Below are 20,621 nucleotides of genomic sequence, written 5' to 3' on the forward strand. Positions count from 1 at the left end.
CACCTAGGAGAGGTGCCCGGGCGCACGTCGGGCAAGTGGGCGCTTAACTTGTAGCGCCAGCTCACCCGCACCTTTTATTGAATCGGCCAGACTATATATTAGTGTAATTATTTACTTGTAATTTAAAACATATGAACACAACTCCAAAAACTACCACCACAGCAGGTTTGTACTTACATGGTTGCAATCTGAAGAAATTTCATTGTCGGGCTGCAGGAAAAAAAAAAAAAAGTTTCAGAATAAATTATAAGATGTGAACATATTTTCTTCCCCAAGCATGCCCACTGTGCATTTGGCTACCTGGAATAAGCAAGAGAGGATAGGATGCCCTCACATTCAATAGTACACCAAATTAAATCATATGAAAACAGATGCTCTGAAAACATCAGAATCCATACACAACTGGTAGCAGAGCTCTAGGCAGTTGTAGAAACAGGGGGGGAAAAAAAAAACAGGTTGGTGGCCATATCATTTGTTTCAAGTAAAACTGAAAGACAGCTTAAGTTTTTAAGAGATGATACACTGCATTGAAACATTTTTCTTGCTGAAGAGAAAAGCTAAGCAAAATGTTTCCATGCTGCAATGGCTACGAAGCACCACGACTCATTTTAAGCCAGTATAAGAACCACCCTGCCAAAGATGGTCTCATGAGCAAGTACATAAGAGCTGCAACACAACTGGCGGGCTTCCTTTATGACCAGTATAAACAATCCTTCAGGTCTGAAAGCAGCTCCAGCAGGTCACCAAGTAAGAACATAAGAAGTTGCCATACTGGGTCAGACCAAGGGTCCATCAAGCCCAGCATCCTGTTTCCAACAAAGGCCAATCCAGGTCACAAGAACCTGGCAAGTACCCAAAAACTAAGTAGATCCCATGCTACTGTTGCCAGTAAAAGCAGTGGCTATTCTCTAAGACAATCTGATTAATAGCAGTCAATGGACTTCTCCTCCAAGAACTTATCCAAACCTTTTTTAAACCCAGCACTAACTGCACTAACTACATCCTTTGGCAGCAAATTATAGAGTTTAATTGTGCGTTGAGTGAAAAAAAGAATTTTCTCCAATTAGTTTTAAATGTGCTACTTTCTAACTTCATGGAGTGAGTGCCCCCTTGTCCTTCTACTATCCGAAAGAGTAAATAACTGATTCACATTTACCCGTTCTAGACCTCTCATGATCTTAAAGACCTCTATCATATCCCCCCCCTCAGTCGTCTCTTCTCCAAGCTGAACAGCCCTAACCTCTTTAGTCTTTCCTCATAGGGGAGCTGTTCCATCCCCTTTATCATTTTGGTTGCCCTTCTCTGTACCTTCTCCACTGCAACTATATCATTTTTGAGATGCAGCGACCAGAACTGTACACAATACTCGAGGTGTGGTCTCACCATGGAACGATACAGAGGCATTATGACATTTTCCATTTATTCACCATTCCCTTCCTAATAATTCCTAACATTCTGTTTGCTTTTTTTTTTTTTTTTTTTTTTTTTTTTTTTTTAACTGCCACAGCACACTGAGCAGACGATTTCAATGTATTATCCACTATGATGCCTAGATCTCTTTCTTTCCTGGGTGGTAGCTCCTAATATGGAACCTAACATTGTGTAACTACAGCAAGGGTTATTTTTCCCTGTATGTATCAGCTTGCACTTGTCCACATTAAATTTCAATTGCCATTTGGATGCCCAATCTTCCAGTCTCACAAGGTCCTTCTGCAATGTATCACAAGCCGCTTGTGATTTAACTACTCTGAATAATTTTGTATCATCTGAAAATGTGATTACCTCACACATTGTATTCCTTCCTAGGTCATTTCTAAATATATAGAAAAAGTACTGGTCCAAGTACAGATCCCTGGGGCACTCTACTGTTTACCTTTTCCCACTGAGAAAATTGACCATTTAATCCTACTCCTGTCTTTTAACCAGTTTGTAATCCACCCAAGGACATCGCCTCCTATCCCAAGACCTTTTAGTTTTCTTAGAAGCCTCTCATGAAGGACTTTGTCAGATGCCTTCTGAAAATCTAAATACACTATGTCTACTGATTCACTTTTATCCACATGTTTAACCTCTTCAAAAAAAAAAAAAAAAAAAATGAAGCAGATTTATCCAAGCCTTCCCTTGGATAAATCCATGCTGATTGTGTTTCATTAAACCATGTCTTTCTATATGCTCTGTTATTTTGATCTTTAGAATAGTTTGCACTATTTTTCCCAGCACTGAAGACAGTGTCACTGGCCTATGGTTTCCTGGATTGACCCTGGAGCCCTTTTTAAATATTGGGGTTACATTGGCCACCCTCCCGTCTTCAGGTACAATGGATTCACTGCAAGGAAAATTATTCTGTCAATTGGTAACTGAACCCACCCAGGAGGGGGCGATACTGGACCTGGTGCTTACCAATGGGGACAGTGTCTATCATACTGTAGTGGACGATCATCTCAGAGGATGGTGTGATTCAGTATTAGAACACAGGAGATAAAGGTTCATTCAAAGGACAGTCCTAGACTTCAGGAAAACCAACTTTGTTAAAATGAGAGCGTATCTCAAGGAATCATTAGCTGCATGGGATAATCTAAGGGAAGCAAAAAAGTAATAGGCAAAACAAAAACATTTTATAAGGTAAACTAACTTGTTAGGAAAATAAATAAGAGAGGAAAAAGTGACCACTATTGTTTTCTAAAGAAGCAGCTGAAAAGGTAAGGAGAAAAGGTTAGCATTCATACAGAAGAGATCACAGGAGGGGACAGAGCACACAGATCCGTGTCCCACCACAGCAAAGAATGCCGCTACTCCTATCGGGGAGAATTCCAAGCATGCCACAGGGGCCGTGGACCGAATTATAAACAGATTACTCCTGCTCAGCAATGATTTAAGTAGGCATCGCTCATAAGCTTTCCAGAATTGTGTCGGATTGGAGGTGTCTGGCCACTTCACATGCCGCTCGAGTAATAGTGCTCTTATTTGTATTACTATTTGCACTTAATATCTGACCTTTACATGCCCTGTGATCTTTCAAAGAAAAGGGAGGGGACACTGACACACAGGCTTTTACAGTTTTACTGAAGAGTGCACCACTCAATAGTAAATAGGAAGCTGGTCCAGCAGGGATGCAGTGGCGTAGTCTGAATGAAAAAAGTATAGTAGTACTTGCTATAGCCCCTTTAGAGAGTCTTAGAAAAAACCTCTTAACTGCACAATTAAACAAAGCACCTGACCTTATTTATTTTTTAATTAAATTATTCAAATACAAAGAGCTGAGCAAAGCACAGAAATATCACAACCTGTGTTAAGAAGAAATCTTAACCCCAACCACCTTTAGGCCGCCCTTATCTTCTCTTTCCTTCAACCAAGTTCCAGTAACCCTCGTTCATTGTAACTTATCTTTATCAGTAGCTTCCTCGCTATTGTTAAAGTTTTAATACCCCTGTTATATGTGAACCGATATGATATGCTTCATGAATGTCGGTATAGAAAAGAGTTCAATAAATAAATCTGCAAATTATAAAGACATCTCATTAAGGGGTCTAATTTACAAAGTTTAAATAGCACATGTAAAACAGCAAACTAGGAATTTAATGTACCATGGTACAAAGAAAACCATCACTGGGACTTTGTTACACTAAATTACAATTTATTAAGGATGGGCCAAGAAGGAAAGAAGGAGGGAGGTGTGGTACTATACAAAAAAAAAAAATAGTATTAAAGCGACAGAATTGCAGAGATGAGGAGGAGTCAGTGGATTAATCTGGAAAGAATGAATTGGAAATTTTTTTTATTGGTGTAATATACAGACCTCCAACACAAAACAGAAAAAGTGGATAGAGATTTAATAGAGGATAGTCACAAAAATTGCTGGATTTCGAATTGAACCCACCAGCTGCAGTGTCTAGAAACAAGGAGATCCTGGATTCACTGCAAGGAAAATTAATCTGTCAATTGGTAACAGAACCCACCCAGGAGGGGGCGATACTGGACCTGGTGCTTACTAACGGGGACAGTATCTCTGATGTTGTAGTGGATGATCATCTCAGAGGATGGTATGGTTCAGTATGAGAACGCTGGAGATGAAGGGCCATTCAAAGGTCAGAGTCCTAGACTTCAGGAAAACCAACTTTGTTAAAATGAGGGAGTATCTCAAGGAATCGTTAGCTGCATGGGATAATCTACAGGAAACAAAGTAATGGGCAAAACAAAAAAACAAACAAAAAAGATTTTTAAGGTAAACTAACCTTTTTAGAAAAAGTAAGTAAGAGGAAAAAGTGGCCACTATGGTTTTCTAAAGAAGAAGCTGAAAAGGTAAGGGAAAAGGTTAGCATGCATACAGAAGAGATTACAAAAAGAGGAAGATAGGCAACAATATCTGGTAAAGTTAAGAGAAGCAGAGAAAGTAGTCAGGAATGCAAGAATTCAAATAGAAGAAAAATAGCAAATAAAAAATGTTCCCCTTGATTTACTGTAAGATATGCTAGTAATAAAGGAACTTAGAGGTAAAGGAAAGGAATAGGTAGAGGCTGAGGAGGAAAAAAGCTGTTCACTGCAGAAGGTTCAAGATCAGAACCAAATTAAACATAGAAACATGACGGTAGAAAAAGACCTCATGGCCCATCCAGTTTGCCCAACCGACCAATTAATTAGCATTACAATTCTCAACTTCCTAGAGAGATCCCCTGTATTTATCCCATGCTTTCTTGAATTCAGATACTGTTTGTGTCTCCAACTGAGAGGCTGTTCTACATATCCACCACCCTCTCTGTAAAGAAATATTTCCTAAGATTACTCCTGAATCTTTTTGTGTTTAAAATTTTTTTTATTGGAACAGAAATGGCATGGCATGGCATAACAATAGATGCTACACACAAGCATAACACACATTAAATAACAAAGTCATCCGTTCCAGTTTTAACAAATAGGAAACGTGGTCCCCGTAACCCTCCCACCCACCTAACAGCGAGTATCTAATCAATGAAAACAAAAACAAAAAAAAAGGAAAGACAATATAGTAATACATGAAAACAGAAGTGAAGGGATAATGCATAAGAACATAGCTCGAACACCAGGAGATATAATATATGTGAATCAGCAGATACAACACACAATTCTATGGTTCATTATGGATTCTCAACATCCCCGATCATCTACCTCTGAGAATCCAACCATCGGGTATATGGGTCCCATATCGTATGAAAAGCACTCAGTCAGTTTTGGTGAACAGCAGTGAGCCTCCTTTCCATTGAAAAAGGCTGACCTCATGGAAACCTTTGAGATATTTGAATGTCTTTATATCTCCCCTATCCCACCTTTCCTCTAGGGCAGTGATTCTCAACCAGTATCAACACACCAGCAGGAATGTTGCGGCTTCCTGGTGTCCCACTGTCTCTACTGTGCTTCCCTCCATCGCAGCGAGACGCAGATATTCTTCCACTAACACTGCTGCTGTTCCTTCCAGGTCCCCATGGCTCGGAACAGGAAGTGATGTACAGTGGAGCGCACAAGAAGACAAGACCATGCTGCATAAAGTACTGGCGGCAGCACAGGCCCGGATCAAAATGAAGTGCATCTGGCGATCAGCGATAGGAAAAAGCGAGAGCCCCAGAGCTGATGTGATTCTTCGTTCTCAGGCCGTTGGGGCTGGAGGAAGAGGGTACTGCAGCCGCTATTTGTGCTGGGGAGAGGGGGGGTCTTGAGTGAGAGCGAACGATCAGGGATGTAAGCGTGTATGTGTGTGTAAGTGTGTATAATTGTGTCCTAAGGAGAAGGGCAACCAAAATGATAGGTGAGCTGTTCCATCCCCTTTATGAGGAAAGGCTGAAGAGGTTAGGGCTGTTCAGCTTGGAGAAGAGACGGCTGAGGGGGGATATGATAGAGGTCTTTAAGATCATGAGAGGACTTGAATGAGTAGATGTGAATCGGTTATTTACACTTTCGGATAAAAGACTAGAGGGCATTCCATTAAGTTAGCAAGTAGCACATTTAAGACTAATCAGAGAAAATTCTTTTTCACTCAACGCACAATAAAGCTCTGGAATTTGTTGCCAGAGGATGTGGTTAGTGCAATTAGTGTAGCTGGGTTAAAAAAAAAAGGTTTGGATAAGTTCTTGGAGGAGAAGTCCATTAACTGCTACTAATCAGGTTTACTTAGGGAAAATCCACTGCTATTAATTGCATCAGTAGCATGGATCTTCCTAAGTGTTTGGGTAATTGCCAGGTTCTTGTGGCCTGGATTGGCCACTGTTGGAAACAGGATGCTGGGCTTGATGGACCCTTGGTCTGACCCAGTTTGGCAATTTCTTATGTTCTTAAGCCTGTGCCTTGGGTTATTACTGGTTGGTTGTATTGTACCAACTCCAGAGTGACACACACCAGAATCTGTTAATTTCATCAAGCATGCATATCCAGGCTACTGTGTTTTGTTTTTTTTTTGAAACTCAATCTGAAATCAATAAGTTTATGAGAATCTTTCCTCTGTGGGTCCCTCCCAACACAGCCCCTACGACGAAACACGGCCATGTCTGGGAACTGCCTCTCTGAGAATTGAAATAAACACCACTTTTTGAAGACTGAATCGGATTTACTTATGTTCATTTGGAACAGCCTGATCTTTTGGTCTCATACTTCCCGTCTTGCATTAAATATTTTACACCACTAGGGCACCATTTAAAACAGCAGCAATGTAAAGGTAACTTTTTCAACTTATACATTTACATAACCTGAAAGCAAATTAATCTTGATACCTAGTTTTCAACTGAAAACAAAAATGCTCAAATACAACAAGGTAACAAGAGCAGTATCAATCACAGATCAGGAACCAACCTCCTCCAGACTCCCCATGAAAAGAGGTTTGACTGACTGACATTCTCGCTCACAGCTCAGAATGCCACTTTGTGAGTTTAGCTGTCAAGTACCAATGACCACATTTAGAAACATCACCCCAGGGGCTACCAACTCCCTCCCGCATGGCTTGGCTAACTAGGCTGCATCGTGCCCGCTCAGTCTGTGGTCGGAGGAATGGCTGAGAGGATCCAGAGGTGAAATGGAAAGAGAAGAAACTAGCACATGGACTTTATGGAGGATGGAGAGAAACTGGAAGGGAGGGAGAAAACCTAACTGAAGGAGGAAGAAAGGCAAAGCAGAAACCGTAACGAAGCAATGAGGAAAAAAAATATTGAAACGCGGCAAAAAAAAAAAACAAACAAACCCACTTCCAATTACACAGAAAGGTTAAAATATTTGAAAATGTATTTTATTAAAGAAACACCGAATTTGGAAGACTTTCAATAAACATAACTGTTTTAAAGAAATGTAACATTTGCAAATAGAAATCAATTTCTATGGAACTTTGAAAAAACTGTGTCGCAGAATTTTTGTGCATCTTCCACTGGCTGCTTATCCTATATTCTAAATCTTGCTGAATCAACACAGGAAGGCAATAGGGGGAACAGAACAAGCAAACTCTGCAGATAAGATGAACCATAGATGTAAACACAATAAGAAAATGTTCCTGTGGTATAACCCAAGGTTTAAAATTAACAGTTCTTTCATTACTTGGTCTGGGTGAAGACAGCACAGAAGACATAGCACAAGGCATTAAAAGAATAAGAGTGACACCTGGGGGAATTATTTACCATGCAGATTTTGCATAGAATTCCCTTCTCGTGCAGAATTTAAGGTGTGGACCAACAGGAGAGAAAGAACAAAAGGCAGCTGCTGGGAGATCCTCATCCTCCATCGCCCCAAGCCCATCCCGATGCTCACACCTGCGGCCACCGGAACAGATGTTCCCTTTCGGCACCGTGAAATCAGCAGCAGGACTGCAGGGGCAGAGGCAGCTTTATCTTGACAGCTTGGATGTGATTTCTTTGGCAGCACACACTGATGTCTCGCTTGCTGAAGAGTCTGCAGCATCTGAAACTTCTCTCTCCTTTATTGGTAACTGAATTCCAGCACCTGGCAGCATGCAAGCAACCCCTTTTCTGAGGGGGAACTGGACCACAAGGTACTCGAGGAGAAGAGATTTAGGGACAATGGCCTAACCTCTTCCTTAGTAGTGGAGATCCCTCAACCTCTGGTTGGCAGGAATTTGAAGAACATTAGGCTACTTTCTGCTCCCAACAGGCCAGGTGGCTTCAGTCCAAAATGCCCTCTACATAAAAAAATAAAAGGTTCCTTCTTCAGGAAATCAGAACAAACACTGACGATCCCACACCAAGAGAAATAAACATGTAACCCCCTCCTTAGCCGGGGATCACATTCCCAGCCTCTGAGCCACTCAACCAGGGTGGGGAAAAGTTTCTCTGGGTCCCATGGAATAGGGACAGGCTCTCTTACAAGGCCAAACTGGACAGAGGTTACCTCAAAAAAAAAAATGCAGAGTCCACACAACAGCTGGCGCTCCAAATAGAAAGAGAAGTTTACTAGAAAAAAATAACTAGTTCAGCAAGCACAAAATCAAAAGTCCACAGCAAAAACAGTAGGAAAAGTCTAGTCAAAAAAATTACAGAACTTCACCCCTTCAAGTTACATTTTAAGTTTAGAATTCTGATATGCTGTGGGCCAGTCTTCCTTCCCCAGAGTCTCTCCTGATCTTGAACACAATCCTCATACTTCAGTAGATGAACTTGCAAGTATCCCTCCAGTGTCTCCTTGTGGAAGACTTCCCAGGACCAGATTCCAGACATTCCACAGAAGGGTTTGTGGAACCAAGCGATGATCCCCCAGGCCTGGAGACACAAACGCAGTCTGACTCCAGACACATCTTTAATACAGCTTCACAATCACACAACTGTAGACTGTCTTCCCTTCAGAACAGTGACCTCAATTACTCACAGTTCAGCTTCAGCACAGCTCAGTGTTTAGACAGTGCTACTTTCCTCCTGAAGACCTAGGCCTGGTCAGACTATCCCCACTTGGGTTCTGCTCTTATTCCTCTCCCCTGCTGGGCCTTGCCCACAGAGCTCTCTCCCCCAAAGGAAATTAAAGGGGACCAGGCACCTAGCTTGGTCCTGCACTGGTTTAATGGGGGAACATAGGGGCACTGCCTCAAAGGGTTCCTTTTCCTTCTAAGGACTATCCTAGAGCTGACAAGTTAGGGAAGGACAACTTTTCCTGGTTGGTCTCAATTCCTTCCAGTTCTTCACAGATCTCTATCAGATCAAATCTTCAGACCATGCCAACCCCAGTGCTCGTAGAGACACCAAGACGCCATATCATTTTTCTAGCAAAACTCCATGTGTCTCATGGAAGGCAGTTCTATACACCGTTGTCCCATCTCCTTTGGGGGGAAGAATTATCTTGTCAATCCAGTAAGTTACCTACAACCCAGCAACTGTAGCATGGGATCTATTTAATGTTTGGGTACTTGCCAGGTACTTGAAACCTGGATTGACTACTGTTGAAAACAGGATGCAGGGCCTGATGGACCCTAGATCTGACACAGTATGGCAACTTGTGTTCTTACAACCCTTGAACTTCCTCTGAGCCTCCTATGCCAGAAAGCTCCTATTAGAAGCACATAGAAAACACTTCAGGACACCTCTGAATGCTCTTCAAACCCTGTAATGCTGGAAGATTTTCAGTGTTAGAATAGAGCCATACTCCATTAGTACACCTCTGGTACTAATGTTTGTACCAGGGGCTACAAACAAATACAGCCACAGCAACAAGACCTGAGCAGGTACTGCATGCTCAGCTGCACACCAGAAGATGTTGCACTGTAACCCGATGGGTCACACAGCTGATTATTCAATAGCACCTGAGATTTAAGAACAGCCAACTGCAGCCCTAGGCTGACACTTTTTTTTTTTGTTTGTTTCTTAAATTTATTCCATGCAGAGCACAGTAGGAGCTCAGTTTCTCTACAACAAACCAGCACTAAGTTGGATACTGATGAGGAAGTAAGAAGAGGTAGCAATCAAAAATGCTTCTCAAATAATCTCATTCCATCAGGTGATGCTATACCCATCTGATTCAGTCCAAGTAGAATGCACCCACACAGAAACACAAACAAGGGAGGTTAGAAATTAGTTACTGATAAACTCTAAGTGGCTCCATATGAAGTCTGATTATTCAGCACAGACTGTGCAGTAGCAGCCCCATGATGATTTAGTACACCTAGTGTTATATTCATTACCTAAACACATTGTAAAGCATTTTAGACTGAAACAGGATATAGACTTCCAAAATGAGTCCAATCAAATGTTTAACAGCAAGCAATATACAATTGCAAAACAGTACATTTTCGTTAAACTTCTCCACATTTTTTCCCAAGGACCAACACTGCAAGTTATTCCTTACTGCAAAAACAAAGAGGGATATAAGGAGTGACAAGGAACACCAAGTGTTCTGCCTCCACTTTCAAATTCTTGCTAACCTTTTCTCCCTAATTTTCTTTTCCCCAGAATTCCTTTTATTACTTAAAATTGTTTTTATAACATTTGATACATGTGCTCTCCTCTTTCAGAATATCTTAAAAGCATTATTTCATCTGGTGACAGCATCTATAACCCAAAGAGCATACAATGTTGGTCTGAGCAAGGGAATGCAGGGTCCTGGTTTGCTCAGATTAGTTTTAAAAATGACATTTCACCCTACATCACTGCCCTAGGTGAATTACAAATAAAAGATCTATAAAATAGCCTTGATACAAAAACAAAATATTCAAATCATAGACTGAGGAAACCAGGGGCCCAACAGCTGGTTCCTCCCACTACAACTATTGCTGCTTCCACGAGGAGCTGATGTGCTCTCCAACCTCCCAGTCTTCCTGATAGCAAAAGCTAAACCTACTGGTTGATGAGTAGATTTGTAAGTACTAGTTTGCTGGGAAAACAAATTTGCTTACAGTAAAATATTCTCTAGATGATAGGATGAATTAGTCATTACATATGGATGATGTCATCTAGCAGCAGACTGGTCTCTCCTAGCTAGTAGAGTTTTAAGCTCTACTGAGCATGTGTGGGAATTTCTGTGCAGGCATTGCCTCATGAGCCTCCTCCATCAATATAAGAGCTAATCCTAGCCAGGTCGTCAACTCTAAAGAAAGGTGGATGGATATTTAGCATAGCTAATTCATCCTGCTATCTACAGAAAACAATGTTTTATGGTAAACAAACTTGCTTCCCCCCCCCAAAATCGATAAGCAAGCCGAATTAGCCCTGACATGTAGAAAGTCCCAAGCTGTGGATTGCAATGAAGTACTTACTGAATAAGCAACCCAGACTCCACCGTGGAGGGTAAACTACTGTGAGACCCAGTTACACAAAATCACTTGTCCAAATTTACTATTAATTCTTGAGAGATTGCCCAGACAGTAGTGGGATGTAAAAAAAATGTCTACTTATAACCAAGTTCATGGGGTGTAAGAACATAAGTTGCCTTATTGGGTCAGACTGAGGGTTCCATCAAGCCCAGCATCCTGCTTCCTACAGACAGGGCCGGAGAGAGAGCAGGAATTAGGCCCGTGCCACCTAAGAAAAGTAGGCCCCTATGTAACGTTCTGATGTGAATCTTAAGAGAAATCGTTTTCTAAATTTCCCAAATAATTTGTATTTATTTAAGAAGGCTTTACGAGCTTTTTTGTTAGCAAATTCTTCAATTACAATTGAAATTTGTATTTATACATGTTAGAAATATATTTAGCTTTTTTCTTTTTTTTAAATTTTGCCCAACAAAAGTAGGCTCCTTGAACACTTTAGGCCCTAGCCAAATGGCCATGCTGGCACCCCCTCTCTCCTGATGTGCCTACAAAGGCCAATCCAGTTTACAAGTACCTGGCAAGTACCCAAACATTAAATAGATCCCATGCTACTGTTGCCAGGTATAAAGGTAATTGACTGGATTGACAAATTAGTTCTTCCCCCAAAGGGGATAGGACAACTGGGGTGTATAAACCTGCCTCCCACAAGGCACATGGAGTTTTTGGAGTTTTGATAGAAAGAGGATATGGAGTCCTTTTGGGCTGGTGTTTCCACGAGCACTGGGGTTGCCATGGTCTGGAGATTTCATCTGATAGAGATCTGTGAAGAGCGAAGAACTGGAAGGAAGGGAGGCCAACCAGGAAAAGTTGCCCTTCCCTAAATTGCCAGCTCTGGGATAGTCCTTAGAAGGAACTGAACCAAAAAAAAATAATTTGACTCCAAGTATTCACAGCAAAGTCTACAGTCCAAATATTGTGTGGCCCTATAAAATTTGCATTGTTCTAAACCAGGGATAATGCTGTATATCTGACCCTGCATAACTACTCAAAACCTTAGACTAATCACCAAGTATGTGTCAATTTTTTAAATGAATGTTGTTCGACCTCATTAAGTCAATGTAGTTGTCGATGTATAATATGTACTTCATGTTGTAAACCATTGTGTTCTTTATATGGAACGATGGTATATAAAATGGCTAAATAAATAAATACTTCATTATCCTTAGGAATAACACTGTATAGAAGGCAAAATCATTTACATCTTATATGGGACAACTCTAAAAACCATAGAGATGCCAGAGCGGGCACATGGATGATTATTTTTTTGGGCACTTTAGTATCTCCCGTTTACAGAGGAAAACATGCCACCCTTTAAAACACCTTCAAAAGTCAGATGGCAAAGTGTAATTGCCCAGAGCAGGGAGGAGATCATCCAGCTAACAGCTGTTTCTTATCCAGAACCAGATATACAGTAATCATGAGATGCATCTATTTTCTACCCACCTTCAATCTCTTTAGCAAGAACCCATGATTTAACCCACTCTGCCCACAACACAAAAGCCTCACAGGAAGCAAGTAGCAGGAGGAAGCTGTATGCAACAAATACAGGCCGATACAGTACAGTGCGCTCCGATGGAGCTCCAATGGAGCGCACTGTTAGCCTGCTCTTGGACGCGCGTTTTCCCTTACCCCTTATTCAGTAAGGGGAGGAAAACGCGCAGTGGGCTCGAGAACCGACGCCAGCAAAATTGAGCGTTGTCTGTCAAACCCGCTGACAGCCACCGCTCCTGGTGTCCCTAGCGCCTCCTTTTCCCCGTTTTTACCGCGTCACCTAATTTAAATACAGAATCGCGCGCACCGGCAAAGGGCCGGTGCACGCACTGGGAGAGCGGGCGTTCGTCCGCTCTCCCGCGGACTTTACTAAATCGGCCTGAATAGAAAGCAAAATAGTTTCTAACAGGGATTAAAGACGACTACCACCAAGTAGCAAAGGCCATGGAGGAGGCGTGGCTCGCCAGATGCTGGTAGAGCTGACTGTTGCACATCAACTCTCACTTTGAAAAGACAGCAATTCAAAGATTAAAAAAAAAAAAAAAAAGCAAAGCTCTCTGTTAAACAAAAGCATTAACAATTGAAAGAAAAAAATTAAACAAAGGGTGACAATGTTTACAATAAATCAAATCATAAATACGAATAAGACTACAAAATGAGAATTACATGCTACATTCTAAAATGGAGGGTAGAACTATAGCTTCGGACATCAGTCAAAAATGTTTAGGCGCGGGAGGAGGATGAAGTTCTCCTTACCTGAATTTTTTCTCCCACGTTTTTGCTATTTGGCTTATTTTGTATACTTTTTTCTAATTTTGTACTTTTTAGCCTCTTTTTCTTTTTTGTTTCCTATTTTATTTTGCTTGGCTTCTTTTCCTTTTTAGGCACCAGGTGACCTGGCTCCAGGAGACTTTCCATCCACGCTTTAAATAAAACCTGAGTTACATAACTGACAGACCCGCTGCTCTATTCATGAAGAGAAAGCAGCAGTACAATGGCATTTCACAAATGCTAATCTTAACCACAGAACACAAAAAAGTGTTTAGTGCAACACAACCCTCACTACAAGGAATGCCTGCTCAAAAGCAGAAGAAATACCTTGCTGGATCGGACCAATGGTCTATCAGGCCCTGCATCTCCTCATCTCTAACAGTGGCCAATTTGGGTCACTTGAAAGTATCCGGCAGGTCCCAATAGGGAGATCCATTCACTGCTGCCATTCTCTCACTGAGGCAGCCACACAGCTTATTCGGTGTGGGAAGTAACAGACTACTAGACGGTTATTCCAAATGGATTTGGGTTTACAGGTCTGTCCCTGTGGGGCCGCGTGTGTCTCTGTAAAATGAACAGCAGCAGCTGAGGCACACTGGGCTTTTTTCCAAGCCATGTTAAAATTAAAGACTTCTTGCCACCCACTGAAAATTTTTAAAAATACATCAAAATTGCTGTTACTATGTTACACTGAGCTGTCATGTACTATTCCAGTATTTTCTTTCCTGTCACTGCAGATTTAAGAAGCCTGATGCAAGCTCAGCCGTGCAGGCAGCTCTCACCTTTACTCCAGTTACTCTACAAGATGTTACCATTATTATTACTGACAGATAAACCAGAGGTATATACCAATACATTTGCTGCAAGAGTAGTAGAAAAAAAATCGATTATATATTGCCAAAGACCAGCCACAATATTACCTGATAAATATAATAAAGGTATGGCTGATAACAGGAAATGACCTTAGATAAGTAGCTGAAGGCAAGGGCAGAGGAGGGAGAAAAAAAAATGTAAAAAGGCAAATTGCTGGATTATAAATAAGTTTAAAAAAAAAAAAAAAAAAAGGTGAAGGGATATGTAAAATAGACTCCAAAATGGCATTTCATTAACAAGACTTTCCTCAAGGGGAACAGTATTCAAAATTCAAAAATACAAAAAAAAAAAAAACAGGAAAAAAAATTATTTTTATAGTATGGTCTTTAATATAAGCTATATACTGTGCATCTCATCACAAAAGGTAATATGAGTAATAATTCAAATCATGATGATTCATGCTACATGTTGAGATATCAAAAGTACCAGTACATTAATGCAAACATCTCAAATGTTATCTTGCAGGTTTTGGCAAACTTCTAACATGAACAGACATCTGATTTTGCAGGTGTTAGGAAAACAGACAGCTGTGTGTGAAATCCTCACCTATGCAGGGCTTCAAGAAAGAGAAAGAAACAACAATTTCCATAGTGGAGTTCACTTTTTTTTTTAGATTTCAATTTAATATGATTTTTATTCAGCTTTGTTATAATTTTGTACCTGATGGGTTTTTCCCCAAATTCTATCACTCAAGCAAGTAAAACAAGATGAAGCAAATTTCAGGAAGCTTTGTCAGTTCCTTTTACTCCCATTTATTTCACTTTGAACATTTTCTTTCATCTGAAACTAATTTCACACAGTCCTTCCCTTTTAATTTTGGTTCTTGCCTGTTGACTTTTCTTCTCTCTCCCTCTCTCTTCTGCTACTTGCCTAAATGTCAGTTACTGTTACCACCATACCTTTGTCACATTATTCTACTGGCAATAAGATAGGTTTATTTAAGAAAACATATGCACTATTTTAAAAGCATTAGATGGCTCCTGGACTTTGGTGATGACAGAGCAGAGATTCTGCTCCCCTGCTGGTGGACACAGTAGTTTTGTTGCTCTTTTTTTTTTTTTTTTTTTTTTTTTTAATAGTTTTTGAAACCAGTAACTACTAAATGAATTATTAATTGCTCATTCTTCACATTGACAATGTTCTGATTTGTAAGGTTTCAGAAACAAACATCGGGAAGACAAATGTACCTGCATGGAGAAGGCAACTGCAACTATTGATGACAAGATGGCGCCTGAGACTTCGGGGAGGGTGGAGGGCATTTTGGAGGCTTTGCTCAAAGAACAGAAGCATGTGGACTCTGCAGCTGTTAATGACAAACTCCAGAAAATTCAGTCTTCTTTGGATGAACTACATGAGAAGTTAGAACAGCGCATGATTATCACGGCCTTAGATCACAAGGTGATACAGCAAACGGAGACTCTCGACATGGTAAACACCTCGTTGCTTCAAATCCAAAAAATAAAGTCAAGCTCTAGCAGATAAATTGGACCATCTAGAAAATAGAAGTAGGAGAAAATATACACATTTTGGGCCTCTGGAGAGTTTGCAAGGTGAAGCCTTATTGGCTGGTCCAAGTCAGGTCTTCTGGAGTTGTTGGGCGCTGAGATGTGTGATCAGTCGTTCCTGGTAGAAAGAGTGCACGGACCGAGTCCCAAATCAGGATAATGCTTCTAGTCCCAGGCAAGCGATAGTAAAGTTTCAACTTCATGGATAAAATGAAAATACTGAACGCATACAGGAAGAAAGATTAAATATGTTCTGAGAGCTTTAAATTGCTGATGTTTTCAGCTTACTTAGCAAGTTTTGGCCCTGTGCAAAGAAATCTCACCTTACTGTTCCCAATTGTATCAAAAACGTATTAAATTCGCTCTACTATACCCTGCTCAACAAGTTTTTTTCATAAGGTGGGGGAAACAAAGTTATCCAACAATGAGGATGTGAAATCTTATGGAGCAGCTGTGTTGCATGTTACTGCATCTTGGTCTGCGCTGCTTTCCTGCTCTGATGAATACCATCTTGTGGAACCATTTTTGTGGCTGATTTATCACAGCTAACAGATGCCAAGCCTTTATCATCGTTTGATTTCAAGAGCTGCCCCAGGCCTTGGTACGTTCACCATAAGATTGGGGCTGAAGAAAGAAGATCCCAAAAGAAGAAATCATTTTCGTGGGATGAATATTCAGTTTGAGGATAGGGAGGGGAGGAGAAAGGATGCCTGAGTTTATGGGTGCAGTGTGGTACTAAGAAGCCCACTTTTTTTTTGTCTGTTACATAGTTGGTACTTTTAGTCAATTTTGAGATTTTTTTGCACAAACTCTGCCTGGGGAAGGTTTATGCTGGGTAACTTTTCCTGGGAGTTTCTGGCTGATATTTACATTCTTCTTCTATTTGTATTTAGCTAATGGCTAATCTCACTTTTTTGTTCCTTGAACATAGATGGACTTCACTCACCTATTAAAAGAAATAAAAATGTTGAATGCATTATGTAAAAACAAAGCTAACTTTTTTTTTTCTTTTAAGTGACAGTTAAATAATCCTGATAATCAAAAACTTCGTTGAAAATGGGGGAGGCAATGTTATTTTTCTTCTTTTTCTGCAGATAGTGTGGTATATATCAATCCTTGGCAACAAACACACTCCCTTTATTTTTTTTAAACAAAAAATCTTAGATGTTCATGGTCATTTTGTGATAGTTTTGGCTTCTCTCTTTGGAAGTAAATTATTATTGGATTGCATCTACACACCCAACCAGAGCTCAGTTTTTCACTCAGCCCTGCTCGACACTACAGCAATGGGTTCTTCTCCCTGCACGTCAGCTGCATCCAGGCTAAGTTACAGCAGGTCTTCAGCTGTAAATATCTGCTGTACAGATGTTGGCAGTGAAATTTTATTCGCCAAGGTAAACTGGATACTGAATATACTTTACAGCACTATTTCTTTTTGCATAGCCATAAACCATGAAGCAGATGAAAAAATAGTTTCATCTGAAATGCCATTTTTTATCCAACAAATTATTTGCTACAATAGACTCCATCACTGTGACAGGTGTTCCTAGAACACATTAAGAAGAATTTGGATTTTGAGCAATGTTCATAGAATCAGGAAAATTAGGTTCATTGTGTTTTATTAAAAGAAAAGGAAAAAAAAGAGATCACCCTTAGATGAAAGCCAAGGTAAAGCCACAGCCTACCTTTTATCATAAACAGATCACCAAGCAGATTCCCCTCTCCAGAGAAGAAAATAGCAGTTACATGTCAACATGCATGGTGAGTGGGTGTTATGTTTGAAAAAGCTGAATATATGAACTTTAAAAAAAAAAACACACACACACAACGTACTCAGGCTGATCCAATTCAGCGCGCTCAGCTGGACACAGGTTTTGGACACGCATCCACAACCCTTTATACCATAAGGAGATTAGTGTCCCCAAAACTAGCATCCAGCCCCTTGTGAAGCTAATTGCATATTGACAAGACTATTAGCTATTCTCCCCAGATATTTAAAAAAAAAAAAAATGTGCACCCGATCCACACATTTTTTATGCTCAGAAAAGTGTACACAAAAATAGAAAATACTGGCAATATTACGTTGGAGGAACCAACAGCTTTAAAAAAAAAAAAAAAAAAAAAAGTGTGCCAGTGATCCGGTTAGGAAAAGTGATGCTCAATTAACGAGCATCCATTTTCTTGACCCATGGCTGTGCACAGGTTAGGAAAATGGATGCTCCTAAAATGGAGCATCCATTCTCCTAGCCCCTGAGAGCCACCTCTCCTAGGTGTCAGGAGAGGGTGCTGTCAGCTGGCTGTCATTTGTCCCTAGCGCCTCCTCGGCAGAGCGACCCCCTCATTTAAATATTCTATCATGCGCCCAGGACAGGTAGCTGGGCGCAGGTTAGGAAAGCAGGCACTCAACACTGAGCACCCGTTTTCCACATGGCTTTATTGGATTGGCCTGACTTTCCGGAAGCCAGGATATTTCTAGGCAATTCATTTTACTGTACGCAAACCAGACTGCTTAGATGCAACAGAGCATACTATTAGCTTGCTAAATCAACTGAAACATTAAAACATGTTACATAAAATTCCCAGTTTTAGCTTTTCCAGCTTCGCATGGCACACTGAATCCTATGGTTTCTCACAAGACTGAAAAACACTCCAAACTCCTGCTAGCTTTCAGCAGCGTTTGAAATGTCTAAGCAGCCAAACAAAAGATCTGGTCTGCTAATTTGATCTCCAACAAATATTGCTGTTACCCACAGCTAAAGATTTGCTCTAAGGATCTAAAGGCCACAGGTCAGCCTTGACACTGAAGCAGGAACAGTGTTAAGTGGAGTGCCACAAGGATCAGTTCTGTTCAATATCTTTGTAAGCAACATTGCGGAAAGGATAGAAGATGGAGGTTTGTCTATTTGCAGATGATACTAAGATCTGCAACACAGTGGACACGCCTGAAAGAGATGAGAAAATGAAAAGCGATTTAAGAAAGCTTGAAGACTGGTCGAATATTTGGCAGTTGGATTCAATGCCAAGAAGTGCAGAGACATGCATCTGAGATGTGGCAATCCAAAAGAGCTGTATATGATGGGCGCTGAAGGATTAATGTGCACGGACTGGCAGAGAGACCTGGTAAAGACATTGTCTGGTGATCTGAAGGCAGCAAAGCAATGCAACAAAGTAATAGCTAACGCCAGAAGAATGCTGGGTTGCATAGAGGGGAATAACCAGTAAGAAAAAGGAGGTGGTGATGCCCTTGAACAGGTCCTTGGTGAGGCCTCACCTGAAGTACTGGATTAAATACCAATGCCCATATCTCAAAAAGGATAGACACAGGATGGAGGTGATCCAAAGACGTGGTGTCAGTATCAGAAGACATGAGGAGAGGCTGAAGAATCTGAATATGTACACCCTGGAAGAGAGGAGGTGCAGGGGACATATGATACAGACCCTTGGATACCTGAAAGATTTTAATGATTCACAATCAAACCTTTTTCACTGAAAAAAAAAGTCAGTAGAACTAAGGGTCACGAAATTAACTCCAGGGAGGGCGACTCAGAACCAACGTCAGGAAATATTTCTTCACGGAGAGAGTGGTAAATGCCTGGAATTCCCCTCCAGAGGAGTGGTGGAAAAAAAAAGAAAAAAAAACACAGTGAAAGAATTCAAAGGGGAATGGGATAAACACTGTGGATCCCTAAAGGCTAGAAGATGGGAATGAAGAAAAGAATGCATGGAAGTAACTTGCTGGTGTGGTGGCTACTACCCTTAACCAATAAGCCTTCATACTGTTGATGCAACTTCATCATTGCTCTCAGCTTCAACAGCAAGGGGAAAGGGGGAATTGGATTCAGACAGCAATCCATGAGGGCTCCAACTTTTACAGTCTGGGAAACAGATAAGCATGGGGGTAACTCGCACAGCGCGGCAGATACTATTATAAGCTTGCTAGACAGACTGGATGGACCATTTGGTCCTTTTCTGGCATTATTTCTACGTTTCTATGACTTTTTACTTTTTCAGTTCTTCCACCAGAAGCTTAAGGTGCTAGCAAAGGGACCTGTGTAGCTAATACACCAATTATATGCTTAATATTCACTAGGTCCACTTTTATATTTTTCAGCTATGCAAATAAAACTGTCCACATGGTAAAGATTTGTTGTAGACATTATCCTGACTCAAAGAATAAAGCGTGAGAAAGGTAACAGATACATCGACGATTACAAAAAAATAGCGTGTACTTAGCTTAATGAATCAAATGTAGAAGTAACCAACATGTTTTGAACTCTGTCTGCTTCAGAGGGATTAAAATCCTTTTTTAAAACGCTCACTCGTGGTTGGGCCTCCTTTCGCTCGACATTTTAGCAATCTACTTTTTGTAATCGCCAATGTATCTGTTACCTTGCTCACTCGTTATGCTTTGAGTCAAGGCAGGGTCTACAACAAATCTTTACTATGTGGACAGTTTTATTTGCATAGCTGAAAAATATAAAAAATATGAAAGTGAACCCAGTGAATATTCAGCATACAATTGGGGGTAGATTTTAAGAGGCGCGCGAACAGCCTACTTTTGCTTGCGCATCAGACTCAAGCAAAAGTACGCTGGATTTTAGTAGATACGCGCGGAGCCGCGCGTATCCACTAAAATCCGGGATCGGCGCGCGCAAGGCTATCGATTTTGTATAGCCTGCGCGCGCCGAGCCGCGCTGCCTCCCCCCGTTCCCTCCAAGGCCGCTCCG

General features: G+C 40.9%; 1 protein-coding gene across 1 annotated transcript in view; it reads right to left on the minus strand.

Annotated features, from left to right (window-relative positions):
• The window catches only part of GLG1 (golgi glycoprotein 1), a 280,281-nt gene that overhangs the window by 184,595 nt on the left and 75,065 nt on the right, over nucleotides 1-20,621 (minus strand). Inside the window, exon 2 of the mRNA XM_029608896.1 lies at nucleotides 178-210. Within this exon, the coding sequence (XP_029464756.1) occupies nucleotides 178-210 (33 nt within the window). The remainder of the gene's footprint in view (nucleotides 1-177; nucleotides 211-20,621) is intronic.

This window comes from Rhinatrema bivittatum, chromosome 7, assembly GCF_901001135.1.
Source record: "Rhinatrema bivittatum chromosome 7, aRhiBiv1.1, whole genome shotgun sequence".
In the NCBI taxonomy this organism is placed as follows: Eukaryota; Metazoa; Chordata; class Amphibia; order Gymnophiona; family Rhinatrematidae; genus Rhinatrema; species Rhinatrema bivittatum.